Raw genomic sequence first — 15,996 nt, 5'->3', positions numbered from 1 at the left:
AATTATCGGGCAGTTTCAATGACAACTGCTGTGTCCAATGGATGCAGGCCCATCATACACATGACATTTCACTGCACCAATCATTAAAACTTCAATATTCCTGATTTAACATGTGTTCTGATAAAGATATTGTGATCACAACCCCAACTCCATGAGAAAAATAAGGGCTGTACTCCATGTTACACAGTCGATAGGTCATGCCTAGGTGCACCACAAGGGTTTCCGGTTGAACCATAATATTAGTTCCCCACTTGGATTTCAGTTTCCAGGCATGCAAAGACCTGATCTGGATGAGGATCATGTCACACAGCAAGTGGACTATGTACAACTTCCCCCACTGTTTTTGATGATCTGAAATTGTAATGCCCAAAGTTCCGTACAAAAGTTCTGTACAAAAGTCACAACATATTTTTCTTCTGTCATTCAATGTGAAATTCTGAACTTTGAATTAGTAATTGTGTTCTTTAATTATCAAAAGCACTGTAATTATCTCTGCTGCTTTTCAAATCACCACTGGGGATCCACTCATCATCAAGCAACCGTTTGGAAGAAAGGACAGTGTAAATATAACCAAAGATCTGAAACCATAGATCTAAGGATTACAGATGGAGAATGAATCACTCTCCTGCTCTCCGATAGATTGATGTTTGTCCTTTGTCTTCTTAATGCTACTTAGCAGAGGCCTATTGGGAAATTCTTTGTGTTAAGGTGATTTAGTCATACTGATTATAAGGATGGCATTATGGATCCAAATAGTACATTGTATTAATAGAGAAACAAGTGTGTGCAGGTTTATGATATTTATGGATTTGTTGCTTTTCCTACTTCCTGGAATGGTTTCCAATTCTCACATTATTCAATGCTGGATGAAATATCCACAGCCTCCACTCCAGGAATATCGCAAATCAGGAGATGTCTTTGTTGGTGGCATTGCTTCTCACACTTTCATTGTATCCACTTCAGTAGACTTCACAAGAAATCCACCCCCACCACTGTCTGATGAGTTTGTGTAAGCAATTAAATCTACATCATTTCTTTCTTTATTGGTCAAGTAAGTTATCCATTCCAAGGATGTCTTACATTGTAATCCAGATCTCTGGACAACACTGTGATGACTGGTGGCAGCATGGTGAAGGAAGGCGTCTGTGACCAATCATCCCCCCACCTGGATTGGGCTGTCATTCAATTGGTGTACAAAGAGTTACTAGACCTGGCAAAATTCTCAAAGAAAGACCCCCCTCCACAAGGGAAATAATAAGCCATTCTGGAATGAAATAAAATGAGCAAGGAAAGAACCCCCTCTTAAATGTTATAGAAAGTTTCTCCCTGATTTCTATATCTGCAGCTCTGTTTTTAATATTATACAATATACTATAAAAATGAATTGACAGACTATGCAGTAATATTCATGTTGATAGGGCTGATATATTTTAAAGGCAGTAGACATTCAAAGAGTTTGCTATTGCCTGCAACAGCACTATGACTCTGGTATTCTTTGGACATCTGCCATCCAAATACCAGCTAACCCCACTTTGTTTCTAAGATCTGATGAGCTACGAAGGTCAAGCTACCATACCATCACATACAAAATCTATTTAAATTGAATAGACAATATGAATAAATGTATAAAAATGACAATAAGTGGAAATATGTTCCATGGATGAAACTATGAATATTTGTGTATTCTCTTCATGATGTAGGCTAATATAGCAAGGAAAATTGGACGTATTATGATAAGCGTGACTTGTTTTTCACCAGCTTCCTCTTAATACAGAGCAATTTCAGTACAACATTACAAAGCTGAAATCTGGATTCCTTCAATAATTCCACAGTATTCAAAAATGCTACACTGTACTGAGAAACTACCTTAGAACAAACTTCTTACCTACTTCGACATTAAAGCCCTATCAGATATTTTCCACATAGAGGCCTGCAAATCTGCCACTCAGGGCTGCAGGAGGCAGCTACTCTGGACCAAGTCCTCTAAAATAACTATGCAGATGCTCAGTGAAATGTATTGCAGGCAAGCTAGAGACAACCTTCCAAGCACTCTGTAGAAGTTTATAGAACATTTGTGTGTGTGTTATAATTCTACATGTGTTTCCAATTCTCATTCTAGTATAGTGACTAAGAATTACCAGCACATTCTATCACTGGCATTTGCAGTAAATGAAATCAATGAAAACCCACACATTTTACCCAATGTCACCTTGGGATTTGATATCTATGACAGCTATTACAATGCCAAGTGGACTTACCAAGACACAATGCAATTCACATCCACACCAAAGAAATTAATTCCTAACTACAAATGTGATATCCAGAACAACCTAATAGCTGTAATTGGAGGACTAGACCCTCAAATCTCTCATCACGTGGCTACACTTGTGGATATCTACAAGATCCCACAGGTAGGATGTGCTTTTTCACTTTAAAATATTCACCACTAGTTATTTAGAACTGCATATTCACACATGCTCATACACTTACTTTGTTCTGACAGTCTTTTATATGACAGCGGATGCAGAGTAGCAGATTAAAAGTTCTCTCTTCAGATATATACACCCTGTTCTGGATGCCTTTGGTCAGGTCTGATTCAGATACAACTCTGAACTTAAGAAGGTGTTTTACTACCTTTCCTTTGGCATACCCTGGGTTCACACCTCAGTTACACTTATGAGGTTTGTTATGGGTATAGTATGAGACTAATAACATTAAAGGATCTTTGCTCCCATTTTGAGTTTTTATTAACACGTAACTATTGCATTCTTAATATTGAGTGTTAGCTCATTCTTGCTACTCTTTATCTTAAAGTCTATCCAAAATTAATATTTTTTTCAAATGTATTAAAGTCTTTTGGACATCAACCAGCACACCCATCTTTGAATCATATTATCACTTGTTGGACATTCTTCCCATTCTCAGATGCTCTGTGCACCTGGGTTTTAACAAATATCTCTTAATATGGGTTAGACCATTCCTAATCTACAAAAGGACATATTATGGTGTCACTTTGTATCTTGCTACTTTCAAAGGCTATTCCATACTGGGTCTCTAGGCTACCCTTTTGACATTAGCTCTAGGCTACCCTTTTGACACTAGGAGAACTAGCCCTGTTTTGTGCATAGAAATATTTTCTATGGTGCTTTTTCTTTTGCGAATTCTAACAACTGTCCCCATGTTCATTTCCTTTTATTAGAATGCCATAGGTTTTAAACATAAAACCAATACATCATCATATATCAAACAGACAAACCATTATAACATAACAAGAACAAAATCACAAACAGATCAATCAAATATATATATATCTCATAAAATCAGCCACACATTAAAATAATATGTAGGGAATCTATACACTTTCTCATAAACCAGGGGTCGGGAACCCGCGGCTCGCGAGCCGCATGCGGCTCTTCCGCCGCTGTTCTGCGGCTCCATCAGCCGAGCCGCGGGGCCCCTCTTCTCCCGCCCTGCGAGAAGCAGGGCGGGCGCATCGTTCCCCCAGCGGCCGGCCCGGCCGAGCCGCCGGGCACCTCTTCTCCCGCCCTGCAAGGAGCAGGGCGGGAGCATCGTTTCCCCGGCGGCCGGCCCGGCCGAGCCGCCGGGCACCTCTTCTCCCGCCCTGCAAGGAGCAGGGCGGGAGCATCGTTACCCCGGCGGCCGGCCCGGCCGGGCACCTCTTCTCCCGCCCTGCAAGGAGCAGGGCGGGAGCATCGTTTCCCCGGCGGCCGGCCCGGCCGGGCACCTCTTCTCCCGCCCTGCAAGGAGCAGGGCGGGAGCATCGTTTCCCCGGCGGCCGGCCCGGCCGGGCACCTCTTCTCCCGCCCTGCAAGGAGCAGGGCGGGAGCATCGTTTCCCCGGCGGCCGGCCCGGCCGAGCCGCCGGGCACCTCTTCTCCCGCCCTGCAAGGAGCAGGGCGGGAGCATCGTTTCCCCGGCGGCCGGCCCGGCCGAGCCGCCGGGCACCTCTTCACCCGCCCTGTAAGGAGCAGGGCGGGCGCATCACTCGCCCGGCAGCCGGCAAGGCCGAGCCGCCGGGCCTATCTACGCCTGCCCTGCAGGCGGGTGTGTGTGTGTGAGCGGGCGGAGGGGGGGCGCGAGCGAGCAAGTGGGCGGGGGAGCGGAGGGGGGGCGTGCCAGCGAGTGGGGGGTGAGTGAGCCAAATGGCTCTTTGAGGGGAAAAGGTTCCCGACCCCTGTCATAAACCAACAACGTTTTACAGAGATTACTATTGTCAGATGTTTATCAACAACTCAGGCTGTTTTGGGATCAAGATCTGCTAATAATAATGATACCACCCAAGGCTCGAGAGGGAACTGGTATCTAGACAAAGTAGGCATAATCTAGAGAGCTCTGGGGCAGATCATTTATACAAAATATCACAACACAGTCTACAGTCTCTTTTAAAAATATATATTTTTATTGTATAGTTTGAAATAATCATTCTATTTACATCTTTCTGATATATTTCCAAACAATACATTTTCCCTTTTTCCCCCTCCCACCCTCCCCTAATATTATGTTTTTCTTTTCTTTAACCAAACAGCAGTAAGTTCATTCTCATCCATATGTCTTCTTTGACTCCCGTCTCCTTCATCCAATTCTCATAACTTGTCCATATCTTCATTATTTCATTCTGTTTTTCTTGCCATGTTTTATTCTTTGATAATATTTCAAAAATGTCTAATGTTACTTGTTCCCATATATATTCCAACCATTTCTGAAATCATCCATTTTTTCTTATCTTTCCATCCAAACGCTATCACTGCATGTATTGCTCTAATCAATGTTTAATACATATTTCTATATTGTATATCTATTTTTTCATCATCAATTATTCCCATAAATAATAGATCATTTCTTAATTCCACTTTATTTTTCACCAATTTCTCTATCCATAGCAATGCCTTTTCCCAGAATCTTTTTACTTCTTTGCATTCAATCCACATATGGCTATAATGTGCATCTTGGTCTCCACAGTGCCCACATTTTGGAGATAATCCCTTTACCATATATGCAAGTTGTCTGGGAGTTCTATATCATTTTAAAATCAACTGTCTTTCCAACTCCATATATTTTTCAATTTTTATTTTTCTCATGCTAGCCATTATTCTTTCAGTTTTTTCATCATTCAGGGTGCCATCCTTCTCCCATTTTTGCTTCATAGCTCTTATCATGAATTCCTTATCATCAATCATCAAATTATATATTTGACCTAAAACTTTCCTGCCCCTTTTTTCATAGATTTCCAAGCAATTTGCCATTATACATTCACCTTTAATTCTTGACACCTTTATTCTTTCCCATATTCCTCTCAAAACCAACCAGTTCTCTGTACCACCTATCTCTATAAAATTTTGTAATGTCATTATTTCACCCCATTCTAGTTATTTATTTATTTATTTATTTATTTATTTATTTATTTATTGTTTCGATTTATAAACCGCCCCATCCCCTGGGGGCTCTGGGCGGTGAACAACATTCACATATACAATTAATTAAATCGATAACAACAATATAATACTAAAAACCATTAAAAGCTACTTAAAAACAGCGGTTAGCATCATAATAGGTGCCCTATTATGGCCAATTCAATTTAGATCACCCCAGTAAAAGAAAAGGGAGGGGTCAGGTTCCTCTCTGGGAGGATAATAGGTGGTAAAGTGCAACAGATGGTATGTGCAAGAAGATGCAGGGGGGAAGGAGAGGGGGAGGGGGAAGGGGGCGCCACTCAGCGACTGGACACTCCAAAGGCCCGGTGGAACAACTCGGTCTTACAGGCCCTGCGGAACTCACCAAGGTCCCGCAGGGCCCGGACAGCTGGAGGGAGGGTGTTCCACCAGGCTGGGGCCAGGGCCGTAAAGGTCCTGGCCCGTGTGGAGGCCAGCTGCATCATCGAGGGGCCAGGAACCGCCAGCAAATTGGCCTCTGCTGATCGCAGAGGCCGAGTAGGGGCATATGGGGTAATGCGGTCTCTCAGATACGAGGGTCCCAGGCCATATTTGCCATATTTGTATTACTTGTCTCCCCAAAATCTTTGTTACTTTCTTTCCTTCTTTCCTTCTTTTATTACTTTCTTTCCTTCTTTTCCTGCCACACTTGCCACTGGCGCCATCCCCAGGGTCCCGGGCACCCATTTCTCTCTCTCCATTTTTTCCCCATATGTCCAAATTCACCTTTCTTGGACCTATTATAGCTTGGTTTCCCTTCTCCATCTTATTAGTATATATTCTGCATTTTCCCTCTTCCTTATTGATCTTATTTTCAAATCTCATCCATCCATCCTTCTCACCTTGGAGAGTTCCGCAGGGCCTGTAAAACCGAATTATTCCACCGGGCCTTTGGAGAGTCCAGCCGCTGATAATGCCCTGCCCTCCCCCCCTGCTAGTAGGGTCCCCTAACATCATTGGGACCCCTCCTCATTTTTGGAAGAGGGTGGTATATGGGTCTCGCGGGCCCTATTGTAGAGTGTACCTGTTTTAAGATTTTTATGTTTTTGTATGATTTTATGTTGTTCACCGCCCTGAGCCCTCCAGGGATAGGGCGGTATAGCAAGTTTAATAAATAATAATAATAATAATAATAATAATAATAATAATAATAATAATAATAATAATAATAATAACAATAACAACAACAACAACAACAACAACAACAACAACAACAACAACAACAACAACATCTGGAAAGCCTAAACTTAGACAGAACATCAGTCCACATGCTGCAGAAAGCAGCACTTCTAGGAACTGCACATATTCTACGCAAATACCTCTAATATCCTAGGTCCTTGGGAAGGACTCGATATTCAGAGATGAATTCCAGACACTTGTGCTGTGCTGTAATGTGTATAATAATAATAATAATAATAATAATAATAATAATAATAATAATAATAATAATAATAATAATAATAATAATAATAATAATAATAATAATAATAATAATAATAATTTTCTTCTCCTAGCCCCATCGAACACTCTATCTGAAATGCTTCATAGTATTCTTGCATTTTTGGGATTCCCCAGCCCAAATATTTCTTTGTTATATACAGCATTTTGTTCATTACTCTTGGATTCTTGTTGTTAAATACCCATGCTTTCAACTTTCTACCCCATTCCTCACATTCTTTCTTCTTTATTACCAAAGGAAGGGTTCAGAATAAATAGAACATTTTTGGCATTATGCACATTTTCAATGCTTTAATTTTCCCCGTGATCGATAAGCATTTCTTTTCCCATTCTTTTGTTTTACTATTTTTTCCAACTTTCCCCATAGTTATATTTAAACATCTTTTCTACTCTACATGTAATTATTAATCCCAGTCTACAGTCTCTATTGCACCAGCTAAACAATCACAGAAACATTCTGAAAACAGTGTTTTTGTGGATCATCCTCATATTTCTGCAGTTGGCAGGACACTCAGGCTGGCATGTATAAAAGCATGCCGACGGCTAAGTGTTGTGAGGATTTTCAAATATGAAGGAAGGGTCAAAGGGAGAGGGATTCTTAAAGCAGGTGCCCTGGTTACGTCTGTGACAACTCACCACATGGTTTTAGGTAAGTCACTGTTCTCTGAGCCTCATCGTATAATCCATGGAACAGAAAATGTTTTACTTATATTTCAGGCTGGTGCTATAGAATGCACTATGCAAATACTACCATTGCTGTTGCAATCCAGTGCTCTCCCCACATCTCTTTTCAGCTGATCTATGGTTCTGCTCCATTGATGAATGACAAAACTCCCAGCCTGCCTTTCTACAAGATAGCTCCTAGTGAAACTCTTCAGAATGTGGGGATTCTTCGGTTGCTTTTGCATTTCAATTGGATATGGATTGGGGTAATTTATGTGGATGATGACAATGGAGAAAGATTTGTGCAGTCTGCAGTTGAACTGTTCCCGCAGCATGGGATCTGTATTTCTTTCATAGAAAAAAGCCCCAAATCCTCTGTTGTCAGTGATACTGCTGAGAAGCTTCAACATGGGACCAAAATACTTGATAAAATCAGGGAAAGTTCAGCCAATGTATATTTAGTGTATGGAGAATCCTATTCTTTTACATACTTGAGGTGGTTACCTCAGCTATCAGAGTTGGAAAATACACCATGGATGGGTAAAGTGTGGATATTGGCAGCCCAGATAGAGCTCAATGCGTTTGTCTATCAAAGGAATTGGGGTCCAGACATCATCCATGGTGCTCTGTCCTTCAGCGTTCATTCCAGCGATCACCCTGGGTTTCAACAATTTGTTGCAAGCAGAAGTCCTTCCAGAATCGAAGGAGATGGTTTTATGAGGGATTTTTGGCAACAGGCCTTTGGCTGTACATTCCCAAATCCAATGCTGAATGACATAACAGGTGACATCTGCACTGGGACGGAGAAGCTGGAGAGCCTTCCTGGGCCTTTTTTTGAAATGAGCATGACTGGACACAGTGACAGCATCTATAACGCTGTCTACGCCATTGCTCATGCTTTACAAGATATGTCCTCATCTAAACGTAAACACAGAGAAGATGCACATGAAAGACCATTGAAACATCAGATTAAAGAGTTGTGGCAGGTAATGTTCTTCATGACAGAGGGGTGAACTCTTTTGTTTTTTCCTGATACTGTCATCCAACCTATCTGAGCTCTCTTGCCATAAACAATCATTGATTTAAAAATTGTTTTGATATCTCAGAACTTTTTCTTTGCAGTCTGCCCTAAACTCTATCCAGCTTCTTGATGGTTGGAAAGTGTTGACAAGTTGCAATTGACTTCTGGTGACAGGTTTTCAGGGAAAGAGACATTCAGAGATGGTTTGCCATTCCTTGCCTTTTAGTAGCCGCCCTGGTATTCCTTGGTGGTCTCCCAGGGCTGACCCTTCTTAGCTTTAAAGACTTGAGAAGGTGAGCCTAACTTGAGTCATCCAAGTCAGCATGATGAAGCTGCTCACTTTGAAGTAAGTCCTATTGTGCTCACTGATGCTCACTGTCCACCTGGGGGATTGTAGGTACTAGTAAAAACTGATTGCAGTGTCCTTCAAAAACTTTATGGCTAGACAAGGGCCGTTTCCGCATGGGAGCATGGGTGCACTGACATAGTTGCAGTTGGTGCACTCCCTGGGGCTGTTTGTATGGCATTCTGCAAAAGGCCCTGGTGCCCCAGCGGCTTGTGGGGCTGCCTTCACATGGGGCATGCCACTTTTCCCTCCCTCTTTCCTCCTCTCGGCTACCATCACTGTAGAGAGACTAGGAGACATGCCCCTGTAGCCATGGTGACGCCTCTAGGGACTGAGGCCAGAAAGTGTGTCCCCTGGCTTCTCTACAGCAATGGCAGCCAAGAGGAGGTTAGACGGGGGGAAAGCGATACAGAGAAAATGCTGCCTTCCACCCACTGCCATTCACATGGCAGCAGGTGGAATATGCTGCTTTTAAAAAAAACTCGCTTGTTGAGCGAGTTTTGAAAGCAGCATTTTTGCGCCACTTGAGGGGTTGAGCACGGCACTGCTGCAATGCAGCAGCTCCAGCTGTGCAAACAGCGCCCCAAGTATGGTGTTTTTACCATCCCTAAGGCGCTGTATTCTGCCCGTGCAGAAACAGCCAAGGATTTATCCCTGCAATAAATACATGTTTCACTACCGTATTTCCATTCTCTCCTGCTTGATCTTTCATTACCAAATCCAAAGCCTGTGCAACAAGGAGAAAGTCCCATTATGTTCACTAGGGCTCATTCTGAAGTCTACATCCATGAGATTGCATTTGTTGTCCCTCATACTAACTAGAAAATCCACCAATCTATTTCTACTATATTTGAAACTGCTGAGTTTTTTTTATTGCATTCATACTCAAATAACTTGGAAGTTACTGATTTTCTTCTGATTCTTGTGCAGGCTGTGGTATTTGAAGGACTGCCTCCATATTGTCCAGCTAAACATTCTCTCAGCTCTGATTGGCTGATCTTAGAGAAAGGCAGATGCTAACTTGTCCATCACCTGACCATTCATAAATACTGATCTTTCTTTTTCATATGAGCCTGACTGGTTGCTCTTGCTGTCTTTTCCCTTTCTATTCAGCTCCATCACTTTCTGAGGGGTGTATCTTTTAACAACAGTGCTGGGGACAAGGTTTCCTTTGATCAAAAGGGTGAACTGATAGCTGGATTGGATATTGTTAACTGGATTGTTTCCTCAAACCAATCCTTTCATAGAGTGAAAGTTGGGAGGATGGATCCACATGTTCCTCTGGACCAAGCATTCACCATTGATGAGAATGCCATCACATGGGATCCGTTCTTTAATCAGGTAAGATCCAAGTGTGGGGATTTGTAGATATCTCCCATGTCTAAATTAGTCCTGAGTTTCAGTCTTGATATCCAAGGTAAATTTTAATGCAAAACCATGCTGATATTTGGAAACTGGGAATACCAAATTTTTGGCTCCAATATATTTGGATAAAAATGCACCTTTTTTACCTCCTACACACCACTACTTTGTGCCACAGCTTGGAGATACCCCTTAACATGGTTAGGAAGTTTGAGCATGTTAACAAAGCTGAAAATGATACTGTAAAGAGTCTAGACTTTGTCAAGAGGCTAAACTCCTGGCAGAGCCGCTTAAAATGGAATCACCACAGTTTTGTAACCAGACTAAGATGCATAGACTTTCTTCAGGGATCAATGGCCACATCAGCAAAAAAGAACAGACAATTCCAATGGTGATGGGGTGGTCAGTGGATATTGGCAAAAAATCTATCATAGATTCATGATAGTTAGCCATGATACTTCAGCTAACCCTGGTTACCACTGTGCAGTATCTGGTAGGAGCTCCTGGAGTTCCAGCTTGGGTAGGGAGGAGCTGTCCTCTGAACAGGTCAGCAAGGAGGCAAATGCACAGCTCTGATCTTCCCTGGAAGGGAGGGTCCCTAGCACGCATGGGATTATCTTATTCCCAATTCCTCCCTGTCCCTGCCCCTCTCTGCACCATTAAAGGGGATTGCTCCTCCCCCTGGTAATCAGGACCCCTGACCTTTCCTCAGGATGGTCCCCTGTCATGCCACTCTGGCCTTGGGCTAGCCTGCTACATCACCTCACCCTGACATTTCCCTAGGATGCTGGCGCCTGGGCCTAGGTCAGCAGCCATCACCGAAGCTCCTTCCTTGCCACTGCATCCTGCAGATCCTCCATTTTTGGCAGTGGTTTGCCACTGAGAATTGCTTCCCCCTGGCTTTTAGTCCCCTCTGGGACCATGAGATTGCCTGACCCATGCTCAGGCCCACCATATTAATGAAATTCTTCTGAAGATGTTAACTTTCTTTTTTCATTAATGCATTAGACCCGGCCTCTTTCAGTATGTACTAAGAGTTGCTATCCTGGTTCCAGCAAGACAATGAAGGAGGGGGAGCCATTTTGTTGCTATGATTGCACTCTGTGTCCGGAAGGGAAGATATCTGACCAGAAAGGTAAGACCTATATTTTCCCACAAGAGTAAAATGGCAGAAGAAACAGATTGGCTGTCAAAGAAATATACATAGAAATATGCACACTTCAGATCTGATTGTCTGCAGGACTTTAAAAATGATAATTCATGACAGTTAGGAGTGTGGTTTACTACACAAATAATGTTTTGAATAGATTACAGAAATTGAACAATAGAGATTACAGCTTGTCTCACAAACCAATGACAATCCTGGTTGGCAATAATCATGACTTCCAAATACAAATGACTACAATGTATTGTCGAAGGCTTTCGCGGCCGGAATCACTTGGGTGAATCCTCTGAAGAGGCCAGCCACAGATGCAGGCAAAACGTCAAGAGAGAATGCGGCTAGAACACGGCCATACAGCCCGGAAACCACACAGCACCCAAACAAAAGACTACATCTAGGATTTGCTCAAAGCTGCTAACCTACAAGAAACACAACAATGGGGGGAATTTAAAATGGTGTAAGGAATCAGTGAAACAGATTGATCAACAGTAAAACAATTCCTTTTACATTATAAAACAGCAGCCAACAAAGCCATCATGATGAACCTTTCAAAATACAAAATTAGGCCATCAACATAGGAAGATCAGTAAAGTAACAATTCAAAAAGGACAAAAACAAAGTTGAAAACAAAGCTCGTATCTGGCCAGGAAGGGAGAAGGAATGTTAATCAGTATTGTTAATAGAAAAGTAATTTGGTAAGGCTTGTCCATGGTTCTCTATGGCTCATTCCGCACATGCAGAATAATGCACTTTCAAACTGCTTTCAGTGCTCTTTAAAGCTGTGCGGAATGGCAAAATCCACTTGCAAACAGTTGTGAAAGTGGTTTGAAAACGCATTATTTTGCATGCGCGGAAGGGGCCTATGACTCACTGCTGCACCAAAAAAGCAGGGCTTTTTAAGGTAGACTCGCTGCTGCGGTAACACATACCTTGGCTTACTACACTATCATTTGAGACAGTTAGAGTTGAGTCCAGTACCATCGTGGAGACCCACAAGATTTTGGGGGTATAAGACAAAACATCTACTCTCTAGAACTACATTATTATTTACGGTCCTTTCTTATAAAGAGCCCCATCCAAAGGGGGAGGGGACAAATCTGTTTCAGGAAGCAGCATGCTACCACTTTGGTAGATTTGTCTCCCTTGGGCACTTACTCTAGTGGAGGGGTGGCTGCTGCCACCCCCTGGCCTGGAACTTATTCTGATGGAGGGGTGGCTGCCCCCCTGGCCTGGAATGCAGCGCTGAATGCCATCCCCTCTGCTGGTGGTGGTGGCATAGCAGGGGTAGGCTGGGGCCAGGGCCAGGGCCAGAGGAGGGGTCAACACTACTTGGCTTCCCCCTGGCCTTTGCTGGTATTATTGTGGCAAGCCATAATCTGCACTTAAACCAGCATTTTGGCGGGCATAAGTCCAGTGCAGCCCACTGAGGCTTTTAGGTGGCAGGGAAGCTTCTTTACTCCCCCACATTGCCAAGAAGGCTCTTTGGGGCAGCAGCCAATTCAGCCTGGCTTGTGGATGGGGCTGACTGATGGCTGTTTTCATGCTTCTGGAGATGCGGGACATCATAGCTCATCCTTTCAGAAACAGATTCTTTAGTGCAGGGCTCTGGAGTCTGAGGAGGGGTCCCACATTTCTGCCAAGAGCAGAACTTCTAATCTGAATGGAGAACATGTATCTATGTCAGAAGAAGCATGGTACAATGATAAAATATATGGATCACTGCTTAAGAATGAGATTCAAACCCACATCTCTTTATGTTTTCAGACATGAATGACTGTAAAAAATGTGCAGATAAGCAGTATCCAAACGAGAAACGTAATGTATGTGTTCCCAAGGACATCACCTTCTTGTCCTATGAAGAACCTTTGGGGGGAATTCTTGCAGGTTTTGCTCTTTCCTTCTCTTTGATCACAGCTCTGATACTTGGGACTTTTCTGAAGCACCACACCACTCCCATTGTCAAAGCCAACAACCAGAGCCTCACCTACACTCTTCTCATCTCTCTCTTGTTCTGCTTCCTTTGTGCACTGCTGTTTATAGGCCCACCCAAGCAGGTGGCGTGTCTCCTTCGGCAAACTGCTTTTGGCATAATCTTCTCAGTGGCTGTTTCTTGTGTGCTGGCAAAGACCCTGACTGTGATTCTGGCTTTCATGGCCACCAAGCCAGGAAGCAGGATGAGGAAATGGGTGGGGAGAAGATTTGCGCACTTTGTTGTTCTTTCTTGCTCTCTTATCCAAGCAGGCATCTGTGCTGTGTGGCTGGCATCCTCTCCCCCATTCCCAGATGTTGACGTGCATTCAACAGCTAAAGAAATTATACTGGAATGTAATGAAGGATCTCTTGCCATGTTCTACTGTGTCCTGGGCTACATGGGCTTCTTGGCAGTCATCAGTTTTATTGTGGCTTTTCTGGCCAGGAAGCTACCTGACCGTTTCAATGAATCCAAATTCATCACATTCAGCATGTTGGTCTTTTGCAGTGTTTGGCTATCTTTTGTTCCAGCCTATCTGAGTATCAAAGGGAAATATGTGGTAGCTGTTGAGATCTTCTCTATGTTAGCCTCCAGTGGTGGGCTGCTGGGTTGTATCTTTTTCCCCAAATGTTATATTATCTTGTTGAAACCTGAACTAAATAACAAGAATCATATGATTAGGAAAACCTCTTGAAGTCTGTTTCCTTCTTTAAACTTGCTGTCCAGAGTAGTGTGTGCCCTCCAGTGTTTGCTCCTTTTTCCTGTCATTAGTTGTTTTGTTCCTGTCCTGCATCCATATTGGTTGACATCTCTCTTCCCCCTCCATCCTACCCTGAGGCCAACTTTGACACTCAGGAGGGGCCCAGAAACTTCAGTTCTCAGGCATCTCCACAACAAACACTACAAGTGAGAAGGCAAAAGCTTGACTGGACAACTCAATGATATATCAGTGTCACCTAAGTTCTAAACATTTGAGTGATCACACTGACTAGGCATGCAAAGATATCAGTAAATATAAGTTTGATTTGATGTTTGATAGGACCCACATGGGTTCCACAGTGGATAGCCTGCTCAGCCAAAATTCCATTAAAATATTATCCGATACATATCATATCCACAAATTCTTTATCATATTACACTTTGTGAAAACGCCTGCCTGAGGAGATAAGGATGGTGCCCACTCTTCTGGCATTCTGCAAACTATGCAAAATTGCACTTTTCAAGAGGGCTTTTCTATGCAGGTAATACAGTAGCACTGTTACAAAAGGCTTCACCAAGTTACCTGGATAAATTATATGGGACTGGGATCTGTAATATTACTGTGTTATAGTTTTCTGGGGTTTGGTTCATACTGTGAAATTTGGCATCATTTAATGTGTCATCCTAATACATATACTTTGATTCAGTTTTTTGTTGTTGTTTTTTTAATATTTCTGGTTGGATCTACAACCCAAATCCTATTTCATTGAATGTCCCATCTTGTTGATTGTATTGACTTACTCTGTGTAATCCTACTTGAGTATCAGTAAGAAAGGCAGACTATAAATAAACTGTTGATTAAAATCCTTGCTGAAGAATTATAATGTTGTAATCTTTGGAATACTTATGGGTTTTTGTTAAATTTCTATTTATTCATAATACAACATTTGAAAATCTTCGACAATACATTGAACATTTGAAAACTTTGTGTTGTTTGCTGTTTGTCCCGGATAAAATGTACCCATGATTTGCTTTTGACATCTTTGAAATCTTCAGTGCTTGTAGTTAAGGTCTGTTTTTAACATCATAATTTTGCAATAAAGTTTATTATTCTTTAAAGGTTTTTGTGTTCACTGTCTCCAGAGGTGGGACAATGGGAATGGGGTACAGAGGGTGGTACATCCGTCTGTGGTTGGCAGATCATTAAAAATCCATCCAGATTTGGATCTAGAGCCAGGGGGAGGTTAGACCTTGTTGGGGGTTGAGGGATGTAAACCCAGGTATTTTTGTGGGGCCGGTAAGTGAGGAGCCAATATGAAGGCATGAAACACACAAGGAAAAGAGTGGGTTTTTTTTTTTACTTCCACAGGGGGAAAATTTCTCAGGGAGACTGATACTATGAATCAAAATGTTTATTTCTGCTGACAGTCATCTGAGGATTTTAATGGCTAGAGTTCTTTTCCTTTTGAAATTTACCACTTTTCAGTTAAAGGGGAGACATGACAACCAAGTGTAAAAGATTTATTCCCCCATAATTATCCAAAGGATAGTAATTCTGAGACTTGCTGTATCCCCTGTGGTGTGCTAGAGGATAATAATTAAGCTAAAATATATTTGAATGTATCCTCATAAAATTCAGAAGTATGATGAAGGACCAGAGGCAGTCAGGTATTTGATCCTGTGCGTTTGATACTCTAGGGTCAGGCCAGAAATGGCTGTTTTCTTTCTTTCTGGACTGATGGCTAGTAAACCCAGCAACAAATGAATATCTGAAACTAAATGAATGAACAAGCTGAAACTCAATGAATAAATAGGCTGAAACTAAATGCATGAACATCCGAGTCATAGTGTTGCGGATGCAGAT

The 15,996-nt window shown here is 42.4% G+C and overlaps 1 protein-coding gene across 1 annotated transcript; it reads left to right on the top strand.

The window, feature by feature from the left end:
* Positions 1 to 866: 866 nt before the first annotated feature.
* LOC125444219 (vomeronasal type-2 receptor 26-like) lies at positions 867 to 14,387 on the top strand. The gene is made up of 6 exons (XM_048516653.1): positions 867 to 1,009; positions 2,120 to 2,411; positions 7,702 to 8,556; positions 10,051 to 10,278; positions 11,308 to 11,434; positions 13,226 to 14,387. Exons 1-6 carry the CDS (start codon positions 867 to 869, stop codon positions 14,125 to 14,127), a joined length of 2,547 nt encoding a protein of 848 aa, XP_048372610.1. The 3' UTR covers positions 14,128 to 14,387.
* Positions 14,388 to 15,996: the final 1,609 nt, after the last annotated feature.

Source organism: Sphaerodactylus townsendi, linkage group LG15, assembly GCF_021028975.2.
Source record: "Sphaerodactylus townsendi isolate TG3544 linkage group LG15, MPM_Stown_v2.3, whole genome shotgun sequence".
NCBI lineage: Eukaryota > Metazoa > Chordata > Lepidosauria > Squamata > Sphaerodactylidae > Sphaerodactylus > Sphaerodactylus townsendi.
Note: the sequence above shows the minus strand (reverse complement) of the source record. Positions and strands in the feature narration are given on the sequence as shown.